Here is a 27,625-nt window from a genome sequence, read left to right as displayed (position 1 = left end):
GATTCACAGAAATTTAAAGGAATCCAAGCCTGAAACTAAAGAAAGCCATCAATTACAAGGGAAGAGATTTAAAAGAATGGACAGAGAAGAACTATAAAAACCACCAGAAAACAATTAACAAAATGGCAGTAAGTCCATACCTATCAACTTTAAATGTATATGTTCTAATGCTCCAATCAAAAGACACAGGGTGACTGATTGGATTAAAAAACCCCATCTATTATGCTGCCTACAGGAGACACCTCTCTCTGATCAAAAGACACAAACAGATTGAAAGGGATGGAAAAATGCAAATGAAAGTGCAAAAAAGAAAAAAAGCCAAGAAAGGAATACCTATACAAAAGAGACTTTAAGACAAAGTCTCTTACTGTAGTAAGAGACAAAGGGGATAAAGGGGATAAAGAGACATGGTGATAAAGGGATCAATCCAACTAAAGGATATAACAATGGTAGATGTCTATGCACCCAACACAGGAACACCTAAATAAAGCAAATATTAACAGACATAAAGGGAGAAAATAACAGTAATACAGTAACAGCGGAGGACTTTAAAATTACACTTACAGCAATGGGTAAATCATCCAGACAGAAAATCAATAAGGAAACAGTGGCTTGGAATGATATATTAGACCAGATGGACTTAAGAGATATACCTAGAATATTTCATTCCAAAGCAGCTGAATATACATTCTTTCCAAGTGCACACAGAACACTCTCCAGAACAGATCACATGTTAAGCCATAAAGTGAATCTCAATAAGTTAATTAAAGATTTCAGTTATATCAAGCATCTTTTCCAACCACAATCCTATGAAACCAGGACTCAAATACCAGAAAAAAAAAGTCTGGAAAGACCACAAACATAGGGGAGGATAAACAACAGGCTCCTAAACAACAAACAGGTCAACCAAGAAATCAAAGAGGAAATTAAAAAATACAGGGAGATGAATGGAAATGAAAACACAATGGTCCAAAGTCTTTGGAATGCAACAAAAGCAGTTCTAAGAGGGAAGTTTACAGTGATACAGGGCTACCAAGACACAAGAAAAATCTCAAACAATCAAACCTTAGCCCTAAAAGAATTAGGAAAAGAAAACTAAATGAAGCCCAGAATTAGTAGAAGGAAGGAGACAATAAATAAAGACCAGAGCAGGATTAAATGAAATTGAGACTTAAAAAAAAAAAAAAAGAAAGAAAAAATAATCAATGGAAACTAAGACATGCATCTATGAAAAAATAAATAAAATTGATAATCCTCCAGCCAGATTCATCAAAAGAAAAAAGACTCAAATAAGTAAAATCAGGAATGAATGAGAAAAATGGACAACATGGAAATACAAAGGATTTTAAGAAGCTGGTATGAAAAATTATATGCCAATAAATGAGACAACCTTGAAGAAATGGATAATTTTCTAGAAATATACAATCTTCCAAAAAAGTGGAAGAAATTCGAAATGTGAACACACTAATTACTAGTAACAAAACTAAATGGAGTAATCAGAAATCTCCCAGTAACAAAAGTCCAGGACTAGGTAGCTTTACAGGTGAATTCTACAAACATTTAAATAAGAGTTAGTAAGTACTCATTTCATTTTTTTCTTTTTTTTTTTTTTTTAAGATTTTATTTATTTATTTGACAGACAGAGATCACAAGTGGGCAGAGAGGCAGGCAGAGAGAGAGAGAGAGAGAGGGAGGGAAGCAGGCTCCTTGTGGAGCAGAGAGCCCGATGGGGGCTCGATCCCAGGACCCTGAGATCATGACCCGAGCTGAAGGCAGCAGCCCAACCCACTGAACCACCCAGGCGCCCCAAGTACTCATTTCAAATGATTCCAAAAAACAGGAAGAAAGAAAACTTCCAAATTCATTCTATGAAGCCAGCTTTACCCCACTACCAAAACTAGACAAAGACACTAAATAAAAAGAAATGTACAGGCCAGTATGTCTGATGAACATGGATGCAAAAATCTAAAAGGCAATCTACTGAATAGGAGAAGATATTTGCAAAGGTTATATTATATTATGTTATGCAAAGGTTATATTATTATGTTATACTGATAAAAGGTTAATATTCAAAACATATGAAGAACTTATACAACTCAACACCAAAAACAAAACAGACAATCTGGTTTACATATGGGCAGAGGACCTAAAGACAAATCCTTATGAAGAAGAACTACAGATGGCCAACAGGCAGATGAAAAGATGCTCAACATCAAAATCATCAAGGAAATACGAATCTAAACTACAAAAAGATACTACCTTACACCTGCCAGATTAGCTAGAATCAAAAAGACAAAAATGACAAGCACTGGTGAGGATGTGGAGAAAAAGGAACCCTCACGAACTGTTTGGTGGAATGTAAATTGGTTACAGCCACTGGGGAAAACAGTATGGAGGTTCTTAAAAAACAAAAAATAGAAATTTCATATAATCCAGTAATTCCACTACTGGGTATTTACCCAAAGGAAAAAAAAAAAAACACTATTTCAAAAAGAGATATGTTCTTGTAGGTTTACCACACCATTATTTATAATAGCTAAGGTAAGATAGGGAAGCAACCCAAGGGTCCACTAACAGATAATAAAATTGGGTATGTATTTGTATACACACATGCACAATGGATTATTCCTTGGCCATAAAAAAATGAGAGCTTGACATCTGCAACAACATGGATGGATCTAGAAGACCTTGAGCTAAGAAGAAAAAGAGAAAAATAAGTACTGTGTGATTTCACTTATATTTGGGAATCAAAAACACAAAACAGGAGTGCCTGGGTGGCTGAGCTGGTTAAACATCTGCCTTCAACTTAGGTCATGATCCCAGGGTCCTGAGATAGAGCCCTGTGTCTGGCTCCCTGCTCTGTACGGAGCCTGCTTCTCCCAGTCCCTCTGTCTGCCACTCCCCCTGTTTGTGCTTGCTTGCTCTCTCTGCATCAAATAAATAAATAAATCTTTAAAAAAACAAAACAAAACCCAAAGACTCAAAAAAGCAGAAACAGAGCCATAAAGACAGAGAACAAACTGACGGTTGCCAGAGGGGAGGGGTGAGGGCAAGTGGGATACAATAGGTCAGCCATAGGGATAAAAAGTACAACACAGGGAATATAGTTCCCGGTGTTGTAATAGGCGTAGTGTGGTTAACAGATGGGAGCTACAATTGTGGTGAGGATAGCAATGTATAGAGCTGCTGAATCACTATGTTGTACAATTGAAACTAACTTAACATTGTATGTCAACTAAACTTCAATAAAAACATAAATACAAAGAAAAGATTTATATGATCTAAGAAAACAGACTCGATCCTTAGTGTAGTGATTTGGTCCCTTTACACAAGATTGCAAATAACTACCTCAATGATCTTGAAGGAGGGAGATTCTACACTTCTGTGTATAGCATGTTGCAATGAATAACAAACTTGAAATTCTAGCCATTGTTCCTTCTATATAAACTAAACGTCTCTTTCAGAGTTTTATTTTCTCCGTCATGGAACTTTTTGTGGGGCAGGCTTTTAAAATTTTTCCTTCATATTCTTGAAAACAGTTCTCAGTTAATTTCAAGTCCTTTAATCTTTCCTCATAAATGCCATCTGACTGCTCCTTATTCAGATTGGTATTCTTTCCTAAACCCCCTTCAAGGTTCTCCTTTTCCTAAAATGTACTGCCCCCCCCGAATACATATATTGTTCTAATTAATTACTTCAAAACAATAACATACTTCCCACCTCACAGAAAGATACCACAAAATAAAATCTTTCAAGTCTGTGCTATCTCTGATGTACTATCTCAGGATCTTCTCAAACACCCTCCTCCCCCCTTTTTTTGTTTAACTGACTCCGAGACTCCTCCTTTTCTTCTTAACTCCTTATCTGTACACTTTAACTTTTTCATTAAGGAACTCCCATGCTATTACATACTGAAAGGGACTCAAGCCTCTATTTTAGTCCTGAAACTTGTTAATTCTGAATACTAAAGAAAGCCACAATAAACAAAAAATAAAGCTCCGAAAACTACTTCTACTTGAATAAACAGTAATACACTCCAGTTGGTATTTATGTGCTTTATGTAGGAAATACCTTTAAAATAATTAACAGAAAATGTGATTGGGCATGAGTAAAAACAAAAGACTTTTATGTTTCAATTATTTCTTTCAAGTGCTTTTAAATAAGAATAAAAACCTCTGGAGGTGACACTACAAATATGGCTTCCCACAACCTGTATGCTGGAGATTATAATTAGAAAAAAAAACGACCCAATTCCTTGCAATGTAGAAATCACACATAAGAAAGGAAACTTCTCATTAAAACTCCGCGGAGTCAAATCTCTACTCTGAAAAGGCAAGGAGCCTTATATAACTGGTTCTTTACCATATGGTAAATGGTATGACAACAAAAGCAAAAAGCCAAGTGCATCTTATTGATAAGACTATTATTTAGCAGACTGCTCCACACATGCTTCACCTCAGAAGGAGAGAATGCCAGTCAGGTTAGGACAAGTACCTTCCATTTGTTATGACTGAGCTATCAAACATCTGGTTAACAGGAATTATGCACAGTAGTGAGAGGACTTTCACAGTTTGACAGCTGAAACAAGGAGAGATTTCTAATTAAAAAGTGGCAGTTAAAAAACCCCCGTATTATATCCAAGGTTTCAGAGCTGTACAAACACTTACGTCTGCGGAGTCACCTGTAAGTGTGTGTGCAGTGTGTACCCCATCAACTGTGAAAGCTATAGAAAGAGAGCCGTGGTGTAGCGAGCAAGTGGATGACACGTCCTGCAGTGTGATCATAGTCAGTCATGAAGCCAGATTTTTATATGGCCTTCCCTATTGTGGTCCCTACTGCTTTGCTCATTGCACTCATTCCTCCTGAAGAATACATACTGTGGCTTCTGGAACACCAGAAATCAGTCCAGTCCAAATTACCTTTTCCTGAATAATATGGGTGATATGTGTGAAGATCACGTAGGCACTTGCCTGAAACGATATAGCATAGATATCCTTCAACTTTACCCTCGAAACTAGAAAAAAAGCAACAACTCTTAGAGTTTCCTGAGTCTTTATTGTTGATTTCCAAACTCACAGAATAAAAAATGGTAGGCTGTTGTAAAATGACACTGACTGATACTCTCAAAGTCAACACAGCCTCAAGAGAAGAAAGAGCTGTGAGAACATCTATGTGAATAAATGTCACCAGAAAGCATGCTTCTCTTTGGTTTGGGGTTGGAGGAAGGGACAGGAAGTGAAAAGCCACATACTTTTCTGTACCTATCAGATTTGAGAAATTACTGGGTTCACACAGAGTTCTGTTGCAGTAGGGAAACCTGTTCTGCTGATTACCGTGCATAAAGGTGATGAACATGCAGAGGCTGCTAAAAGATAATGCTGGGCTTTAAAGAAATTCTTAAACACTCACTCATCCTTCAGAAGCTAGTGCTGGGAAGGAGAAGGTAAGCAGCATGCACCAGCACTAGGCTTGTCACTTTAGCAATTAAAACAGAACAGATACTACAATACCTGACACTTGGGGGGCTTCGAAGAAAACAAAACGAAAAAAGTCTTCTAGGACAGATGAAGTATTTTTTCTAATAATGGCCTGGCTAAGTGCAGACCCTAAAAGCTGAGGTTTACCTGCATAGTCTTCTTTTATAAGGCTATTCCACTACTTAATTTCCTTAAGTGGGATTTAGTCTCAATCTATCCACCAAGTTTCCTTCTGACAGCTGACGTATCTGAGGCTTTGGACAGGGTAAGGGATTTATCCAGGGTCACAGTGGCTAAGAACAGTGCTAAAAATGGACACCTTTATCACAAAGGCATCTTGCTTCCCAATGAAGTCTTGTTACTCCTTCCTTCCTGCAGTAACAATTGTTACTTCACCCATATTTTATCTTCTAAAAATGAGTTGGGATTTCTCCTTCTTCTCTACAAGAACAAATGCTAAATGATAAAGGATTCAATCAGAATACCTCTGTCTGTACATACACACACTCAAAACTGACACAAAAGAGACCAGTATGTAACACAATGGGTCGAAATGTCATCTATTTTCAGAAATTTGAGGGTTCACACAAACCCAAGACATTTTGCAAAATGCCTATCTCTGATTTAAAAAAAATTTTTCTATTATAAACTTTGAAAAGGAATTTTATCTACTTCAGGGCTCCTTAGCACGTAAGTAATGAGGATTTCATGTTCAACGTAACTCTTTTTCCATCTTGCCTGTTTTTTACTGGGGAGAATGAAGAAGAATATTCAACTCTGTCAGTGATTCTCTAAAAACATTTGTGTAATCTGTGGCCCCTAGCTTCATCCCTGAAGTAACAAAATACACCAGAGCACAGAGAAAGAACCAAAAAAGCCACTCTGAGGAAGAGTTTTTCTTTTTCCACCTATTAACATGGACTGGCTCATGTGCACAGGTAACTACCTCGTGGCACTTTCATAAGCTGCTGTTGATGCTGTTTTTATGTAGAAGGTAAACACGGTTTTACAACTGACAAGGAATTCAGATACTTTAGTAGGGGCGGTGGGTGGCTTTCTAAATTGGAGTAAATGAATTTGTTTCCCTTGAAGAAATGCCAGTTGTTTTCCCAGTTGTTCCCTTTGTGGCAGGATCTCAACCACTGAGTCAAACATATGAAGCTTCAGTGATTTCCAAGTTTGTCAAAAGATTTTTTTTTTTTTTTTCCCTTTATGAGACTAATTTGTTGGTCTTTAACCTTTCTGTGAAGTTGCAGTAAGTGTGAACTCCAAGGTTTGGCTTTGTGACTGATGTGACTTTCTTAAGGTCACACAGTAAGAGATGAGCAAATAACCCAGAAGTACTCCCACTAGTCCACACTTCTAACCACCTTTACCACACAAGTTCACATGTCTGATTCATTTTGAGAACTGAGTATACCTTACGATTTCAAAGGCCCACTTGTATATGTTCTTCAAATAATTTCTGAAATCTATGACTGCAAAATAAAATGTGCTAATGAAAACTGACAAGTCTGTTGTTCATAATTAATCTTTTCTCTATGACAGCCAAAAAGTACCTTCCAACACCATTAACCAATGAAGACTTTAGAAGAAAGCTAAGAACTGTCTTAAAACAAGCAAATCCTAGCAGACATAGCTAAGCCAACTGATTTAGCATAGCTCTGGTACACTAGTAATTGCTCTGGAATTAAGGATAGTGGTTCTCAATTCTGTCTGTACAAATTACAATCACTTGTGGAACTTAAAGACTACATATGTCCACCGGACCAATGAATTAAAATCTCTGAGTCAGGAATTGATATTTTTTAAAAACCTCCTATGTGATTCCAATGTACAATGAGTGTTGTACTGTAAATTTCTCAACAGAATAAATTTGAGTAGTTCTGATTATGTGTTATACCTGTTACCTACACATTTCAAAGAAACCAAATAGCAAAGGAAATGAAATCTTTGCATAAACAGCTAAGTAAGAAAACTGAAGGTAGCAGAGTCTCAAAGAATAGTCTCATCTATAGGAATTTATTCAAGGAAGTAATTATTTCTACCTGAGAGGTTAAGGAACACTTCTAAGGAGGCAGTGACATTTGAACTGGGCCCTCCAGGCTAGGACAGACAGATATGAAAAGGCAATTGGCATTTTATTTTTTTAAAGATGTTATTTATTTATTTGAGAGAGAACAAGAGAAAGCACAAGAGGGGGGAGGGTAGAGGGAGAAGCAGACTCCCTGCTGAGCAGGGAGCCTGACGTGGGACTCGGTCCTGGGACTCCATTCTGGGACTCCAGGATCATGACTGGAGCCAAAGGCAGTTGCTTAACCAACTGAGCCACCAAGGTGCCCTGCAACTGGCATTTTAAACACAGTTCAGAGTGCTAACAAAGATGTCTGTAGAGGTAAACAGTGGACACAATGTAAGAAAACAAGAGACCAAGTTGGAGATGCAGGTTGGGACCACTTTAAGAAAGCCTTCCATTTCAAGCAACATGACATAGTAGGAAGTGGGGCATCACGAGGTTTCTGGCCTAATCAGGATTAAGCTTTAGTGAGATTATTGTTCAAGCTGGAAGAAGGATGGACTAGTTGAAGGAAGAGACACCTGGCAAGGAGAACTGTTTGGGAAGGCTCTGACTGCAGCAGTCTGGGCAAGTCCTGAAAGCCTAATGTAAGTTAGCAGCACTGGGAAAGGAGACAGACCACTGGGTAAGGGAAGTTACAAAGGCAGGACTCAGCATTGACTTGATAGGGTGGATAAACACAAGAGAAGCATTAAGGACAAGTCGGCTTTAAACTCTGGGTAATTAGAAGAGGGAGATGGCACCAAAAGAAATAGAGGACTTTTCAAAGATGAACTCAACCTCAGATATGAGACTTTGAATTGCTTGAGCAATACCCAAATGGAGATGTCCAACAAAAAATAAAGTTTTGTCTGCAACCTAAGAGAAATATCAGAGCTGAAGGTACAACTTTGGGAAGAGAGACACAAGAAATGTTTGATTGGGATGACTAATTTCCTTCCTAAGATAACTCCATGATCCTTTACCAGTTATATTTGTGCTGATTTCTTGAACTAATCTCTTACCAGCTCTCCTCTGGATCTCTTGCTTCCTTGTCTTTGCTTTCTTATTCACGACGACTACAAGCTGAGATCAATGTTACAACCCTGCTTTCTCCATAGGGATATAGCAGGATGGCTGAAGAGCCCTGGGTGGAGGGGAGATCATCACCATTACAAATCCATGATCTTTGGCCTCTTCTGGGGCTCCCAGGGTCACTTGTCAATATTCTCTGGCCCTGGAATAAAGCCTTGTCCAGATCCTTTTTTTTTTTTTTTTTTTTTTAAGATTTTATTTATTTATTTGACAGAGAGAGATCACAAACAGGCAGAGAGGCAGGCAGAGAGAGAGGAGGAAGCAGGCTCCCTGCTGAGCAGAGAGCCCGATGCGGGGCTCGATCCCAGGACCCTGGGATCATGACCTGAGCCGAAGGCAGCAGCTTAACCCACTGAGCCACCCAGGCGCCCCGTGTCCAGATCCTTTTAATGACTACTCTGTTATCAATATTTTCACTCTCTATCCAACCACCATCTCTTTACTCTTAGAATACAACTCATACCCTACTTCAGGAAAACTGAAGTTGTCAGGCATGATTTAAAAATCTTTCCCTTGGGGCGCCTGGGTGGCTCAGTGGGTTAAAGCCTCTGCCTTCGGCTCAGGTCATGATCTCAGGGTTCTGGGATCCAGCCCCACTTTGGGCTCTCTGCTCGGCGGGGAGCCTGCTTCCCCATCCCCCCATTCCACCCCCCCCCCCCCCCCCCCCCCCGTCTGCCTACTTGTGATCTCTGTCAAATAAATACCTTGGGCTCCCTGGCAGGGAGCCTGCTTCTCCCTCTCCCTCTACCGCTCCCCCTGCATGTGCTCTCTCGCTCTGTCAAATAAATAAAACCTTTTAAAATAATAAAATAAAAAAAAAAACTTCTCCCTTCTACTTACAAATTTATTTATAGCCACATTATTCTTCACTTATTTTCTTTAAGTCTCAGATGATATAGTTCTCTCCTGTTCAAGCTACTCCATCTGACAGTGACCATGGTCCCATTTCGTTGTGCCTCCCCTGGGACCCTGTTCCATTGTATATATCTACCTCTCCATCTCATTCTCAATTTCAGATTATTTTTTCTTTACTGCTCCTTCTCCAGACCCTTTTAACATGCTTAAGTGTCTTTTCTTTTTTCTTTCTTTTTTTTTTTTTAAAGATTTTATTTATTTATTTGACAGAGAGAAATCACAAGTAGATGGAGAGGCAGGCAGAGAGAGAGGGAAGCGGGCTCCCCGCTGAGCAGAGAGCCCGATGCGGGACTCGACCCCAAGACCCTGAGATCATGACCTGAGCTGAAGGCAGCGGCTTAACCCACTGAGCCACCCAGGTGCCCCGCTTAAGTGTCTTTTCAAAACAAACTGTTCAGTCTCTTTCCTACTCTTATGATTAAGTTTATCAACAGAGAATTCTACATTTGCTGACTCTACTTCCTCATCTCAATCTCAGATATAAGAGTTTATATATTCCTTCCAATTATATAAGAACTTTTTCTTTTTTCCAAATGTGCATCCCCCCCCTTGGGGAAAGAATATGTATCTTAATTCCTTTTATTTATTTATTTTTAAAGATTTAGAAAAGTTATTTGTCAGAGAGAGCAAGTGTGAGAGAGCACAAGCAGGGGCAGCAGCAGGCAGAGGGAGAAGCAGGTTCCCTGCTGAATAAGGAGACTGACGTGGGACTTGATCCCAGGACCCTTAACCAACTGAGCCACTCACACATTCCTTTACTTCTACTTTTAATGTACAGTTGACCCCTGAACAACATGGGTTTAAACTACATGGGTCTACTTTAAAAAAAAAAATAGTACAGTAATATATTTTTCGTCCAAATGATTTTCTTGATAACTTACTTTATTCTAATAATATAGTATATACATGTAACATATAAATGATGTTTAATCATCTGTTTATGTTATTGGTGAGGCTTCCAGTCAACAGCAGGCTATTAGTAAAGTTTAGGGAGAGTCAAAAGTTACATGTGGATTTTTAACTGTAGGGGGGAGGTCAGAGGTCAGAGTCCCAGCCCCCATGATATTCAAGGGTCAACTGCATAACCATGTATCTTAATGTATAACCTTAGTTGCAGAGAATTAGTGGCATTTAATTTTATAGTTTTGGGAACTAGGAACATGTGAAAGGTGTGTATATCTCAGTTTTCAGATGAACATTTTTCTCTGCAATGAAACTGTAAGAATACTAGTTATAACCCGGTAACAATTTTATTCTTAGGAAACATTTTTGCATTGTAGCTGGTTGGCCAATCACTAGAATTAAAAACCTCCACATGACAAACAATATCATAATGTGGGGGCTGAAAAACTCAATGGAAAGAAAATTCTGTAAATAAATGGAACTCTGAAATAGTACAGGTAATTCAGTTATTATAACATGATTTCATTTCCAGTAACTGCAGGTGTTCACAAAGCAGTTTGTAGTAGTTTCCCAAGTACTTTTGCTCCACTGGAATTTTCAGTATTATATTCTAAAATATTCTCTAAAGCTATGTAAAAATATTTAGACAAGGAGTAAAACAGAAGCATTTGAATTTTGCCTCCAAGAACTATGTGACTTTACAGTTAACTAGAACATAAGAATGAGAAAAGTCAGTGGCAGGAAGAATACTGAAGAGGTGTTAAGTCTCTATAATAAACAATCTAAACGGAAGTGTTTGAATAGAGGAAAAACACACTAGGCAATTAGGATTCTGAATTTAACAAATGCTTAATACACATGGAATAATTTTTAAAAAAAATTTTTATTTTTATTTATTTGACAGAGAGAGATCACAAGTAGTCAGACAGGCAGGCAGAGAGAGAGGGGAGGGGAAGAAGCAGGCTCCCTGCTGAGCAGAGAGCCCGATGATGTGGGGCTCGATCCCAGCACCCTGGGATCATGATCTGAGCCGAAGGCAGAGGCTTTAACCCATTGAGCCACCCAGGCGCCCTGGGAATAATTTTTTCTTCTTAAAACTTTTATTCAACTTTGCAAGACTAGTTAATAAAATACATCCATAAAACTAGTTAAGGAAGAGTTTGCCTCTAGAGTAAAATTTTCCATTAGGACCCATTAATATTTGATAAATGCTTCCAATTCAACGAACAAATACCAACATGTAAAACATTTAAAGAATTCTCCAGAATACTGTCTGTGATGCACCAGATAAATAAAATATTTGGCACAATACCATATACACTCGGTAATTAATTGCTCTTTAACCAATTCTTCTATTTTATCAGTCCACAGAAGATAAAAGATTAAGTCCAAGGAAGGTAAGAGAAAAGCAGTATTTGGAATCAAGTTTTTAAATCAAAGAAACTTTTAAAAAATTTAAATAGTCACTAATTTTATAATTACAGGAGTTAAAAAACAATCTCACATTTACATCTAGCTTTAACTGTTTTTCATTAATTTTATTAAAGATTTTATAACAATCTATTTGCAAAAAAGCAATGCCAGATTTGGTTAAAAGTAGTGATCCTTTTTAGGCTAGTCACACCCTTATCAGACCATACCCACCCTGGAAAATATGAATCATTACAGAGACACAAGGTCACTGTCCTTCCTTTCACTCATTATAGTAAGCAATGATTTTTTTTCCTTTGCAAAGCAATTTTACCTGTGCTACCAATTCTATGTTTAAGTCCATAACATCAACAATAATTGACCCAAGTTGTTCCTATCCATTCACTTGATTTATTCTATAAGAAACGATTTTTTAAAATTATTTATTTATTTGAAACAGAGAGAGAGAGAAAGAGTGCAGGTAAAGGGCAGAGGCAGAGGGAGAAGCAGGCTCCCTGCTGAGCAGGGAGCACGCTGTGGGAGCTGGGTCCTAGGACCCTGGGATCATGACCTGAACTGAAGGTAGATGCTTAACTAAGCCACCCAGGTGCCCCTGATTTATTCTATAAATACTGAGTATTTTACTTATTAAGTGCCAGACTGAGTGTTTGGCACTAGGGAGACAAAAGTAATCTAGACAATACCCTTGGCTGAAGGAGGTTATGTTTTGGTAAGGAAATAGTTTCAAATTCACCTCACTTACTGTAGATATCTTCCCTGGGTTAGTACTGTTTATGCATTGTCCAACTGCAATTTCTAGAAGAATGGGTAGCCTCTTATTTTCATGTAAAAGTGTGTGTGTATGTATGTATGAAGTACATGCATATGGCCCTAGGAATGATTTGTGGGTCATGAAAAATGAGAAGGAAGGGAAGGTAAAAATCATGAATATGAAAAAAAGTTAGTCACTAGAATGAAAAATAGTGGCTGTATATAGGTTAAACTTAGAAATGCTGTCTTACACTTAATTCTCTTAAGACCTGCAGTGGAGCAGGGTAAGAATCAATCAGAGTCAGTAATAAAGCAATAATACTAACATGGATTTTTGGAAGGAAAAATACACAAGGCTTGGTTCATTCACTTTTGAAATTAAGTAAAGAAGGCAAAATGTTAGCAAATAATACATTCAAGGCAAGGAGAGAGAAACATGTGGAGGAAACAGTGGGAAAGAGAGGTGGGTGACAAGGGTTAGAGAAGAAAAATTAATAGGCAAATTTACCTTTGATGACATTCCCAGTTTCTTCATGGGTCTTATCCTGCCAGTTACCCTGTATCTTTTTAGTACTCCCAAGTACTCTACCTAACATTTCCTTGCTCCCTGCCACCAACAAGCCTAAGCCTCTACTATCTTGAGAAGTCTTCTGAAGATTTACCATGTCATATCGGGTTATAATTGCTTCCCTCTCCTCCTCTGCCAACCATATGGAGTGGTCAACATATGCTATGTATAGTATCTTCACAACTGTCTATTGCAATAGTCCTTGCAATTTAGTCTCCATGCCTATCATCCTAAAAAACTGATTTCTTGAAGGTCACCTACAACCACCTAATTGCTGAAGCCACAGCCTTTTTTCAGACCTCATCTTTTTTCAATAGAGGATAAATACCGGGTTCTCAGAAAGGTAGTTACTATTCTTTCTTTAACCTCATAACTGCTTTGGATTCCTTGGCAACATTCTGGTTGGATACATACCTTTCTGAAGTATACTGTGCCAAGTAAAGTGAACATATTTTGAAGTCAGATAGTCTGAGTCCCAGGTGTAATCTTGGACAAAGTCTTGGACAAAGTCTGTTTCTTCCTCTGGGAAGTGGGACACCATTACTGACCTTACTATATTGTGAAGATCAGATTAAATAATGCATGTAAAGAATCTAGCAAGATGGTACATAGTCGATGTTCAAAAATGTCCACTTTCCCTCTTTCTGCTCTCCTTGTAGTGCTAAGGCATCCTTGGCATGGATGCAGCTATTCCACAGGTTCTATCTCATACTGACTTGGCATTTAATACCCTCTATCTCTGCCATCTCACCATTTCAGTGCCCACTCGAGTCTAGGTCTCTCATTTTCCTTACCATTAAAAAAAAAAAATTTACTTTTTTAGTAATCTTCCCGCTCAATGTGGGGCTCAAACCCAAGATCAAGAGTCACGTGCTCTTTTGATTGAGCCAGCCAGGTGTCCCCCTTATCATTTTTTTTTTTAAAAGTACATGAACTTTTTATGTAAAATGTGACAAAATAATTTGTAATTACTTTATACAAAAGCAACCACAGGAAATATAGAGCTAGTCAGGTGCGCTTCAGAGCTACATTACTTTATCAGGATCATCTTTGCTTATTTCTACCAGCGTCCTTCCTCAGGGATACCTACATATCTTCCACATGGTTCTCTTAGTTGCAGTTCTTTATCCAAAGATTGGGTCCTCAGTTGTGCCTTGCTCTCCTCAATAGGTTACTTCTCTTTCCACTTCAGAGTTGAAGGAGTGAACTCCAGAAACGTGCTGATGTAACATGCAAATTCAACAAAAATCATCCAGCCAAGCGTGATTGTGGTAACAAGTAAAATAATGTCCAAGACACAAATACACAGTGAAAGATTATTCACCAAGATCTTGGCAAAGGAGTATCTTCATGAAACTCCTAGCTGGTAGAGGTCTTGCAAGTCAGTTCTAGTTCTTGGCTCCAAAGGATCTACAATGACCCCCTTTACTGTTTCTCCTCAGGTCCTTCCTATTCCTCTCCTTACAGATGTTCCCAAGTTTCCTTCCAGCAAACTGAATCATGGCCCCTGGGGCTAATGTCTTCCCAATGGCACTCAAGGTCCACATTGGGGTGCTGGTCTGACTCGGCACTGGATGTGGGCAGACTCCTTACCATTCTTCAGCTCCAATTCCACATTTTCAATACCTAGTGAGGAACCACCCAAGTGGATAATCTGCCTGAACCTTTCCCGTTCCTGAACAGGAAGAGCCTTGGTGCTTGTAGAGCAGGTATTAAACCAAATGTACCATCTCTTAAAATTAGTTCCTCCTACCCATTTCCATAAAGGCACCAGTATTTTCCCAGTCATCTGTCTTAATATAGGCATACTGCAGAGATATAGTGGATTTAGTCCAGACCATTGCAGTAAAATGAGTACCATAATAAAGTCAAATGAACACAAAAGTTTGTTTACACTATACTGTAGTCTATTATGTACAATAGCACTATGTCTAAACCACCTTAATTAAGAAATAATTTAAAAATGCTATCACCTGAGCTTTCAGTGAGTTGTGATCACTGATGATGATTAATAATAATAAAATTCAAAATACTGCAAAAATTACCAAATGTGACAGAGAGACACAAAGTGAGCAAATGTTATTTGAAAATAGTGCTGAGGGGTGCCTGGGTGGCTCAGTGGGTCAAAGCCTCTGCCTTCAGCTCAGGTCATGATCCCAGGATCCTCTGCTTGGCGGGGAGCTTGCTTCCCTTTCTCCCTCTCTGCCTGCCTCTCTGCTTACTTGTGATCTCTGTCTGTCAAATAAATAAATAAAATCTTAAAAAAAAAATAGTGCTGAGAGACTTGCTCAATGTAGGGTTGCCACAAACCTTAAATGTGTAAGAAACGTAATTATCCGCAAAGCACAATGTAAAGCATAATCAAATGAAGTGTGCCTGTATTCTGAAATCATTTGTTATTCCCCATCCCCCAACACACACTGCTAAACCTTGTAGATTTTGGAGTTGTAATGTCTCTTATCATCTCTCTCTCCCATTTAATTTTCTTCGTAATCATTTTAGTTCACTGCCTCATTGCTCTTTGGTTAACTACACTATCACTACTGGAGAGTTTGAGAAATCATTTTCATAAACGTGGGCAAGAATAAGAATGCAAGAGAGTACTGAAAAGCACTGGAATCACTGACAGCAAACTAGTTCTTTAAGAAGTTTGCTAAGTAAATGGATGGATTGTCTAAGGGAGGTCTGTGAAGTTAAGGACAAAGGATAGGTTTTTCTGTTTTATTTTTTAAACTTCAAAGACAAATAAGCAGTTGTAGGCAGGAGGGAAGGAGTCAACACAGAGATAGGATGGTTTCCTAATTAATCTCATTCATACATTAATTCACTCAATCACTGTCAGCTATTTTTTATAAATCTATAATTAGGCACAATGCTAAATAGTGGGTATATAAGGGTGAATAAAATCAGACAAAGAACCAGCCCCTAAAATCTTCAAGTGAATGACGGAGGCAGATATTAATCAAGTAATCATACGATTAAGTATAAAACTGAAAACAAGTGTAGGAAAGGTAAGTGCACGGTGTTATCAAAGCCTATTTGTAAAGATATCTATTCTAGTCAGGGAACTCACAAAGGAAGAGAGGAAGGAAGAATATTCTGGACAGAAGGAACAACCAGTGTCCTACAGTGAGGGTGTGATGAGAAGGGCTGAAAGGAGGTCAGTGTTCTGGGAAAGAGAACACGGTAGGGTGGGGTGAGAGGAGGCTAGAGAAGAAGGGGCTGTACTACTCAGGGCCATGTAGGCCACAAGAAGAGGTTTTTTCTTTAAGAGCAGTTGGAAGCTTGTGAAGGACTGGTGAAGGACTGGTAGAAGCCAGGATCAGACGTGACTCCACTTCTCTGCAACACTAATCTCCTAAAGTGCAGGTTTCATGACATTAGTAGTCTGCTCAAAACTTAAATGACTTTCACTGTCCACTGAAGTAAATTTTTCTGCCATGAAAGGATCTATCTCTATGGTAGACCCAACTTGCCAACCATTCTTTCCAGTTATTTTATTCTCTTCACCAAATCCCTTCTTTTTGCTTTTTTGTCCATGTTAGAGGTACCTCCTAGAATGCCCTCATCTTTTTTTTTTTTTTAAGATTTTATTTATTTGAGAGAGAGTGAGCAGCGAGAGAGCATGCTCAAGTTGGGGGAAGGGACAGAAAGAGAGGGAGAAGCAGACTCCCCACTGAGCAGGGAGCCTGATGATGTGGGGCTCAGTTCAAGAACCCTGGGGATCATGACCTGAGCCCAAGGCAGACCCTTAACTGACTGAGCCACCCAGGTGCCCTATAAAAATAAGTTTTATAACAATTGTGCTTACAGAATCCTCTACAATTCGTGGGCCTTTTCCCCCTCACTTTTTACATTTTATTCTAGGAATAAGTCTTGTCAGTGAATTGGGATGTCTAGAAAGCTGCTCATGTGAATTTTAGCTTCTTTATTCAGTTCACATTTAAGAAAATTTTTTAAGTGGTTCTCAAATAACATTTTCCTCTTTTACTTCCCACTTTTTTTTTTTTTTTTTCCATTTACTAAGGAACAGATCTCAAGTGTTCCTTGATAAATCTTCTTTAAACTACATACAGTGGGACACCTGGATAGCTCAGTCAAGTGTCTGCCTTCGGCTCAAGTCATGATCCCAGCATCCTGGGACTGAGTCCCACATCAGGCTCCTTGCTCAGAGGGAGCCCACTTCTCCCTCTGCCTGTTGCTCCCCCTCTTACTCTGACAGACAGACAGACAAACAAACAAACTAGATATGGTATGGCAACCTTAGTTTCTTTTCTGAGATAGTATTATCCTGTTGTTAGCTAAAGGACTGATAAATACCTGACTTGTAGCTCTGATTTTTCTTCTTCTTCTTCTTCTTTTTTTTTTTTTTAAGATTTTATTTTATTTATTTGACAGACAGAGATCACAAGCAGGCAGAGAGGCAGGCAGAGAGAGAGAGAGAGAGGGGAAGGGAAGCAGGCTCCCCGCTGAGCAGAGAGCCCAATGTGGGACTTGATCCCAGGACCCTGGGATCATGAGCTGAGCTGAAGGCAGAGGCTTTAACCCACTGAGCCACCCAGGCGCCCTGATTTTTCTTCTATCTAAAGAGTTGGGTTAGTCTTTGTTTGTGTCTCATTCCATGAAAATCAATATAAGTAGAGCCTATATACGCCAGAAAAGGAAAAGAGACCCACACTTCATTGTAACATCGTAACTATAGATCATTGTGGAAGCTGGCATCTACACATTAATTGAAAAGGTTCCAAATATTTAGAAATTTTAATTGAAGCATGGACAACAGAGGTGTATTGAGTAGCTGCTACTGGTAAGGCTGTATTTTAGGCACTGTGGGGGATACAAAGACTAAACCAAGCCTCTGCACTCAAAGACTTCATAGCCTGCTGGGTGTTGAGGAGAGGAGGAGGTGAATGTGCGCACAGGTAACCTCAGTAAAACGTTAAATATATCAAATGGCAAAAAAGAAGCACAGATTATTGAGAGTTTCAAAGAAGCAAAATACCTCAACTAGAAAGATTAAAAAAAAAAAAAAAAGAGGGTTTCACAGAAGTGTGGTTTGTGATGGGCCCAAAGGATAGAAAGGGTTTCAAGAAATAGAAAGGAAAGGATGAGGGCATTCTGAGGCGCCTGGGCGGCTCAGTCAGTTAAGCGCCTCCCTTCTGCGCAAGTCATGATCCCGGGGACCTGGGACTGAGCCCCACATCAGGCTCCCTGCTCACCAGAGAGTCTGCTGCTCCCCCTGCTTGTCTTCATTCTCTTTGTCGAATAAATAAACAAACAAAATCTAAAAAAGACCCCACCCTCACCCCCCATATTTTTACATTAAAAACAATCAACATACACATTTTATTTTGCTTTTCACCACCCTAAGTATAATGCTGAGGTACTAAATCACTCCACTGTTTCCTCTGCATCCTCAGCTTTGATGTGGAGAGCAATATAATGTCAGCTAATATAATGTCAGTCTGTAGTAGAAAGAGACTAAAGGAATCTGGAGGGGTGTTCCTCCCCTTGACTTAAACAAGTACTCCATAATCTTTCTACAGAAAGAGTGACTAGCTGTATCATTCAAAGAATTTCTTTGCCAAGCTCAATGACTAAGATCATTAAGTAATAATACTTGGGCAGAGTCACCATGGTTCTTTATCAGTAAAATTAAACTGTTTTCTAGGCTAAATATGCTCATCTTCACTGTCTCTTTCAGTAGCCTTTTAAACACTGCATTTGAATAACTTCTTACTTACAACATCTCATAGTTGAATTCACACTACTAAATTGACTTAACCTGGATATAGCCTAATCCCTCATTTTGCCAACAAGAAAAATCATGCAAAATGAGGTTAAGAAACTTGTGCAAGGCTATACTGCCTGTGCAAGGAGGAAAAAAAAAGGATAAAATCCAGAATGAGACTGAATTTGGGGTTTTAAAAGCCCTTCCATGGCTAACAGTAGTCTGTATGGTAAGCGAATTATATTTCATAAAAGTACTGTAATGATTAATAAAAATTACTGACATGCCTTTAAATTGTACTTACTTTAACCTGGACAAAAGCTAAAGTCCCCAAATCAAGAGGCATGTGAGGTTTTAACTATTAAGGACTTCCAAGAAAAATAAAGAAGAAAAGAAGAATGTACCATGAAGAAATATGTCATTATGGGCTTTCTACTTCATAGCTATTATCTAGGAAATGGAGATTAAAAACTTTGATTATAAAAGACTATGCTAGCCAAATAAAATAAAATGTTTTTCTTATACCAGATGGTTTATGCCCTGATAATGTTTGTATTTAGTGCTTTAGGATTACCTATTAATAAGGAAGCAGGGATGCTTTCCATTGATATTTCTAATTCAAAGCAAACAAGTTCTTTGTAACTCACTTCGTAGTGATATATTACACAGGTTTGTTTAAAGGGCTGGGCTGTAGTGACTTTAAACTTTATATCTAAATCCTGCTTGTGATAGATCTCTAAGAGCAATTTTGTAGATGAGAGTTGGAAAGCTTTTCTTCATAATTGTTGCTATGTAACAATTCTCTCAGAAGAGTGGTTGCAACTTTTTTTTTCAAAGCTCTAACACTGAAATGGAACCAACCAGTGGTGTCCATATGCAACATTACTTCATTCTTACAGTGCAGAACCCTGAGGCTAGGGATAACAATGCCTCTAAGACTCTAGCTTCCTAGCCTCCCCAGGCCTGTCCTCTCAGTGATCAGTGAACTCCATCAGGATGTGAAAATATCATTGGTAGATACAGAAACGGACTCCTCAAGTAAAGCCTGTGACTGGCAAGGGCCATGTGCTTGCTACCTACAAGTCACCAGTGCTGTCACTATTCCTGCTGGGGATGAGAAGCAAGAGGGAACATCTTTTTGTTGAGGATCCCTGGTGATTTAATATGCATTGTGGCCTGAAGCTGGGGACTCTCAGCTACTTGTGGTTAAAAACACTAACATTATAAAATTGTCAAAAATATGAGGAATTCTGAGGAGAAAAAAAATCACTGGCTTTGGTTAAAATTTAAACAAGTATTTTTTCTTTAGAAAATATCTGGATTCGCAGAGTAAAATTTCTTCAATTTAAAAATATATTTTTCTTTTATAAACTCTCAGCAATGTATGGGGGAGGGAGGTTAGAAATAGTTCAATTATTATTTAATCCTCAGTAAACAAATACTTAAACTTCACAATGACAATGGTACTGTGATAGTAGACACTGCAAGATAAATCCAAGATTTACACAAGAAAAAAACCAAACAAACAAAAAGGAATTTTATGGATACTGAGAAATCAACAAAACAAAACAAAACAAAACCACACGTGTTGATTCAGACATTCAATTTATATGGTCTTATAATTCAACACCACACTCTTTCTGAAAGGGTGGGGGGTCCTAAGTAGTTGTTTTGCATATTAAGGAAAAATTCCTAAAACATAACAAATTGATATTACAAGTCCATGAAGATCTAAAATCACTCAAAATAGGCATGTTAAGCTTTAGAAAAACTGCAAATATAAGCCTCTAAAATGACTACTGGGTATGAGGTAAGAAGAGAAGACGTTTACAGTTACATTTATGGAGCCCTCAGTGGAAATTTAAAATGGTGAAGCCACCTTGGAAAACAGGCTAGCAGTTCCTCAAAAGATTAAACAAAGAAGCTAACATATGACGGTAACTCTACTTTCAGGTATATATACAAAAGAACCGAAACACATGTTCATACCAAAACTTGTACACAAATGTTCACAATAGTCAAAAAGTAGAAACAACCTAAATGTCCATCAGCTGATTAGTGTATAAATAAAATGTGGTATATCTATAAAATGGAATATTACTCAAGACATAAAAGGAATGAAGTACTTTTATGTGCTACATTAATGAACTTAGAAAACATGTTAAGTGAAAGATGCCTGACATAAAAAAGGCCACATATTATATCATCCCATCTGTATAAAATGTTCAAAACAGGTAAATCCATAGATACAGAAAGTAGATTAGTGGTTGCTTAGGGGATGAAAGAAGAGGAAATTGGGACTAAGTTAACAGATATGAGGTTTCATTTTGGGGTGATGGTAATGTTCTGGAATTAGACAGTGATGACCATTACATAATATAGTGAATATACTAAAAATGAGTGAAGGGTTCACTTTAAAATGGTGAATTTCCACTGAAAAGAAATTTAAAAAAAATTTTAAAAAGTTAACTTCATAGTAAAAAAAATGGTGAATTTCATGTTAAATGAATTTATATCTCAATAAAAACTCAATTAAATATTAAAAATTCCATAATTATAAGGAAAAATAAAAAGTTATTTCAATGACCTGCCATTATGGTCTCAGCTATTCAGAACCAAACTGGAAACGTTAGAAGAAAGGCCTTGGAATACTTCTGAAAACCAATAAATTTCTAAGGAATCATCTCTTCGTTTTTCATGGTATGCTCACAAACTTTGTAAGGAAATTAGTGATGTGGGCTAAAAAAACAATCTGCCGAGGCAAAAAGCCTTAGTCACATCTTTCTATTCATGCCTGGTACCCTAGGGACGTGACTCTCCTAAGTGTCTATCTGTATGATGGTTACCTAAAGTGGCTGCCCATATCCAGTGAAGGCTTTTGTTTAGTGATCATGGTCAAGTTGAGCTTGTTTAAATACCATTTCTTAGGACTTAACATGCTACTCCCTAAACGATGGGAATACTGAAAGCTTTTAGGGGGAATAAACTATTGCATGGTCTCTGCTAGGAAGTGGGCCACAGTTCACTGGAAACAGACAGTTCAGATAAATAAAATGAAAGTAGACATTTTTGGAGATGATCTTGAAAGCTTTCCATTAGAGAACATCAAAGGCATTAAACTAGCAATAGCATGTATCCATGTTAGACTACCACAAGCCACCCTACCTTCTCTAAGTAATACAAAGTATTCATCTCCTTTGTTAGATAATCAAATCATTCCCATGGAACAACACTTACCCCATTCTCTGGCTACCCACTAAAAGGCATTCAACTCCTATGCTACAATTAACCACAGATTGTCATAATACAAAGTAGTGGCTATTTACAAAGATTAGTTTTGGTGGAAAAGTTCCATTTTAAATATGCAAAGTCAGTGGGGAAACAGATTCCCATTTCTGGCACGTGGGCCACACATAAAGTAAATTAGGCCTTAATTTAATTAATCTGCTTCTCTATAGTTAATTGCTTCTCCATAGCCCTCTATATGGTCTCCCCTTGGCTGCTAGTCTGGATCTTTCTCTAGACTTCCTCAGCTCTCAGTCAACATCTACAGAGTTCCCTCTTGTGTCATAGGCTGAAATATGAGAGGTCAAAGAAGACTGGGAAAACGAAGAACAAAGGGAAGAGGAAAAGGAGAAAAGGGATCACGCTGATGGGGGTTGTCCTATGGCTATAAAATCTTCTTAGAATACCAGTCAAAATATTCCAAAAGAAACTATCCTGAGTACTGAGACCATGATGAAAAACGATTCTACAGTTTCTGCTTTTCCTCTATTAGGAGAAGGATGAGAATTATGAGGAATATAAAGACAAATGAGGTATCACAAAATGTACTTTAATGTAATTAATTATTATGCTTGCTAATTTGGTATACAAACACATCAAAATTATATAAATACATTAACTAGCTTTACACAATAGAGTATACAGGCACTAAAATATTTACAGCAGACTGTCTATACATTTAAATACATCTTTATAAAAAATCAAGCATCAAGACAATGGAAAGAGGTTAATACTAGAATATTTGTGGGAAAATCAGATTCAACTCTATTATTTCAACATATAGTATGTAAGAGTAAAGTCTGACAAAGTTCAACTAAGGTAAAAAAAATTACTATAAGCAAGTGCTTAAGCAATAACACCAATTACCTGGCTACTTTACTGCATTTCTAATGAGTTATTAAAAAGCAAAAAAAAGGGGGCACCTGGGTGGCTCAGTTGTTAAATGTCTACCTTCAGATCAGGTCATAATCTCAGGGTCATGGGATTAAGCCCCAAATTGGGCTCCCTGATCAGCAGGGCATCTGATTCTTTCTCCCCATCAACCTTTATCCCCCCACCCTGCTTGTTCTCTCTCTCTCTCAAAAACAAAAACAAGAACAAAAACAAAAAACAAAACCTTTAGAACAAAACAAAACAAAAAAATACTGGGTCAATTATCAGTGTTACAGATGTTCTATGTAAGGAGTACTTCAGAATCTTTGCTAATTATAACATTTATTTAATAAATATGAAAGGACTAAAGGGAAATTAATTCCTTCACTGTTAAATAAATGTATACTGTTGAAGCTCTGATTTAAAAGGTCTTTCTGTGTGCTCTTGACAACTATTTAAGGTCTGAGTACAAAGGATAAATATCCAAAAATGTTGTAGTCATATAGGCCATTCGAGTCATATGGAGAAATCTAAATGAAATGGGAATAGGTCATGATGTATTTTTATATAGAATTATATTTCATTGGGGGCGCAAAGATGAAGTGTATAATTTGATTTGATCAATTCCTTCCTCAGATTATATGGGTATACAGTTCCCATCAGTATACACTAACAGATTAAACATTGTGGTTTAAATTTTTCTAATGTTAATACATCTGTGAAATTGCAAGGGAAATTAGGAGGAAAAGATGATATGCCACAGAAACATCAGATTTACTATTAATACAGATGTGAAAATTCAAGAACCAGCCCTCTTTCATTCTTCTGGACTGCCACATTTTGCTCAAAATATTGATCTTTTTTCCCTCTAACAAGAGTTAAGACTGGTGCCAGTATAGCAAAAATGCTAAGAAAATGTATATTTTCTAAGTAGTTCTCGAGAGGAATTTTGATACAGCTTTCATACATTAAACAAGTGCTAATAATAACAAAACACTGCAATGTTCATATACAAAGAGTAGTAGCACTGTTATACAATACTTAACAGATTATCTCTTTATATTCATCTACAGTGACTGTAACTGCCATTCAGAATCTTTTTCTTAGCTATAAAGATTTAAAAGAAGTTTACTTTTAACATGAATTCCAGAAATAACTGCAAGTAATGACTAAAAAAATTCCACTGGAAATTTGAGAGTAGATGCAAAGGTTTTCCAATCATAGAAAAATTATTAAAAAAAAGATAATCCCATGTATGCCTATGTTCAATCTTAGCAGCAATAAATTAAAAGGCTGAGGAGGGTGGTTATTGTTCTACAAGTATGAGTATTTTACTTCCTTTCTCCTTTTATGTGCATGTCTCTTTGGGTGTCTAAGGTCTCCATATTTTTCACTGTGCTTAAGATTCTTTATCCAATGTTGGCCATCAAGCCTGCTTTTTCTTGCAACAACAACAAACTGTCTTTCCCAAAAAGTAACTGTGAACTCTAAGTGGGCAGAAAGAGGTCTACAAATATGAAGTATAATTATACTTTAGTCAATAGGATTAGTATTTACCTATTTTAATTTTATCCCCATCTCGTAAAGTAATTTTACTCTAAAAGAACAAAAGGACAAAGCTGAGAATGAAGGGGCTTACGAGTTCAGCCAGAGATTCTTTGGGGGAAGAAAATGAAAAGCTAAAGGGAACTTTCTGAGAAAAGAGGAAGTAAATAATACTGGGACAGGAGACAAAAGTCTTAGAAGTTGATGACCAAAGAATAAGGGGATTCAGTCCGTGAGGACATAGAAGGTGCAATGCAGAATGGAAGGGATCAGGAATAACCTGCAGGGAGGGTCAATGGCAAAAGTTATTGAGAAAATAATACCTGAAAGGCAAAAACCAAGAAAGTTTCAGCTGATTTGGTGTCTACAGTGACCAAGGATTTTAAAAAAGAAGTCAGAGGAGCCCTAACTGGACAGGATTTTAGCTGTGCAGGCAACAAAAGGACCAAAGACCAGGAGAAAGATGGACAGTTCTAGCTATGGGTTAATGTATAATGAAAGAGAAGGATACAAGGTGAATGACAAAAGGAACTAGTCAGTGTTTACTGCTACCTCAAGACTGACCACATAACGTTCAACATGCAATACAAGTAAGATGTGCGCAGTCTGTTTCTTAACTTCAATAAAGTTACTATTTTTATGGGTCATTGACCCTTGAATTAAGAGGTTCCCTATACTATATCCAAAGTTAGGGAAGTCAAAAAGTGCCTAAGAGGATTAGCAAAGCTTTCAATTTTTTGTGCCATATGGGGGCCTTTATTAAAATCAAACACTAGAAGTTTATTTTTGTGTGGAATAATCACTTGAAATTTTAATGGCATACTCAGTAAGCAGCTGCTCATTAAGATAATACTTCCAGTTACTGGCTTAGAAAGCAAGATTCTGAGATTACTGCTTGGCACAGGCCTGTGACTTGTCAACCAAAAAAGTTACTTCCTCTTTACAATAATGAATTGCAGAAGTACAGTTAAACAGTTATCTATGAGGGTTTATTGGCAGGCATAGGATATGGTGGGTGAGCAGAGATACTGATATTTTTTTCTGCTAGTGACCAAAATATTTACAAATTTCATAAAATGGAAAGAACTTTCTAAAAAATTACTAAGATCTGTTTCACAAATAACCAATTCAACTGGAACACTGAATAGTAGAAATGACAAAAGATTTGTTCTTATGGTTGATAAAAAATTTATATCAGGGCATTCAAGTAAAGTTATTTTCTGTGTTCTGATTTAATGAATCATGTGAGTTGTATCTGGCTGGGTGACACAGATGCTGGCTCACTGAAGCCTACTCTAATGCCTCCCAGCACAGCCTTCCTTGGGACAGTGAAGCCAGAGCAACATGTCAGACTGAAGAAATATCAAAGAAAGAGAAAGCAGGGCTGGAGATGCTATGAGGTTGGCTCATAACACATCTTGACCTGTGTGTCCAGTAAGTATTCAATGTCCTATGGGCTTCAATGACCTAACAAGCACCAAGTAGCAACAGTAATGCAGTAATGAATGGTCCTCAAAAGAAGACTTGCAATTCAAGCTGAAAAACACTACACTTACTAGATGGCTTTAACCCTACTGAAAGACAGCTTTAGAAACCACTAGTGATTTCTTAAAAGGTGAATGAGTATTAAATGTTTTATATATGCTTGTGTAGTACCTACTTGAGTTCCTTTACACCTGATTTTAAAGATGTGTATTAGTTTGGATATTAAAACCTTTCCAAAGCTATTAATAATAAAATGTTAAAAAATGAAATAGCATTAAATATGTTGGTAAAACTACAGTTATAAATAATGAGACCCATTCAATGTTAAAAAAATGCTTTTTTTTTTTTAAAGATTTTATTTATTTATTTGACAGACAGAAATCACACATAGGCAGAGAGGAAGGCAGAGAGAGAGGAGGAAGCAGGCTCCCTGCTGAGCAGAGAGCCCAATGCGGGGCTCGATCCCAGGACCCTGAGATCATGACCTGAGCCGAAGGCAGAGATTTTAACTCACTGAGCCACCCAGGTGCCCCCCCAAAAATGCATTGTTAAAAATGAAATTAAAGGACTATTCCATATATATTCCACATGGAGATGATCTCCTCTTTCAAAAGATAACAAATAATACTTGTGAAGAAAAAGGCCCTCAGAAGAAAAGATGGTAAAAAAGATAAAGAGAATAATTAAAGCTTATCAAAATATTGGCATATCGCTTTACATGAAAGTTATTTCATCACATACTAAAGGAAAGCAAGGTACAAAATAGAGGTACATTTTCTAAATATGCTTATAAAATCAATGAATAACTTGGTTTTTCCCCGAATTAAAATCCTATTTAGTATTTAGAATTGAAATCTGAAGGAGTACTCACAATGACAGCAACACCACAGCAATTAAGGTCCACTCTGCAGGTTTGTGTATAATATTTCTATTTGTTAATCTGTAAGATAGAAAGATAAAGTTTACCAAAGTATTGTTACCTTTAAATACACAAACCATCTATTTTTAAATAAAATCATATTTATGACATTATGTGTTAAAGAGCACTACTTTCTTTTTATGTTTGATAGGAGTCAGCAGTACAGAACTGTGGCTTAATCTTCAGCAGCTGATAATGACCATCATTTTTTTTTTAAAGATTTTATTTATTTATTTGACAGACAGAGATCACAACTAGGCAGAGAGTCAGGTGGAGAGAGAGGGGGAAGCTCCCTCCTGAGCAGAGAGCCCAATGCAGGGCCTCAACTCCAGGACCTGAGCTAAAGGTAGAGGCTTAACCCACTGAGCCACCCAGGTGCCCCTGATAATGACCATCTTAAAAGAAAGTGCTCCAGCTCCACTTCTATATATTTATAGCAATTTATAAGAATGTTACTGTTAGACATGATGGGAATATAGGAACAATATGAGCAACTAAACTGCATGGTTTATTAAAATATAAACAACAGTTCCCTGTAACCATTATCTTCTGTATTTTCCCCCAATAAATTTTTTCATTTAAATTAACAAAC

The 27,625-nt window shown here is 37.5% G+C and overlaps 1 protein-coding gene across 5 annotated transcripts in view; it reads right to left on the bottom strand.

Moving 5' to 3' along the window:
* RPAP2 (RNA polymerase II associated protein 2) overlaps window positions 1-27,625 on the bottom strand; it is a 101,489-nt gene that overhangs the window by 27,882 nt on the left and 45,982 nt on the right. For 4 of the 5 annotated variants that reach the window (XR_009345518.1, XM_059138051.1, XM_059138050.1 and 1 more), the window contains exon 11: window positions 26,986-27,054. Coding sequence is in view for 3 of the 5 variants with exons in the window: in XM_059138051.1 (XP_058994034.1) it covers window positions 26,986-27,054 (69 nt within the window). In the remaining 2 variants the exon portion in view is untranslated. Of the gene's footprint in view, window positions 1-26,985; window positions 27,055-27,625 lie in introns of those variants that run through there. The other variant, XR_009345519.1, reaches the window with a different exon arrangement.

The sequence above is a fragment of the Mustela lutreola genome, chromosome 10 (assembly GCF_030435805.1).
Source record: "Mustela lutreola isolate mMusLut2 chromosome 10, mMusLut2.pri, whole genome shotgun sequence".
In the NCBI taxonomy this organism is placed as follows: domain Eukaryota; kingdom Metazoa; phylum Chordata; class Mammalia; order Carnivora; family Mustelidae; genus Mustela; species Mustela lutreola.
This window is presented reverse-complemented; position numbering and strand designations above follow the sequence as displayed.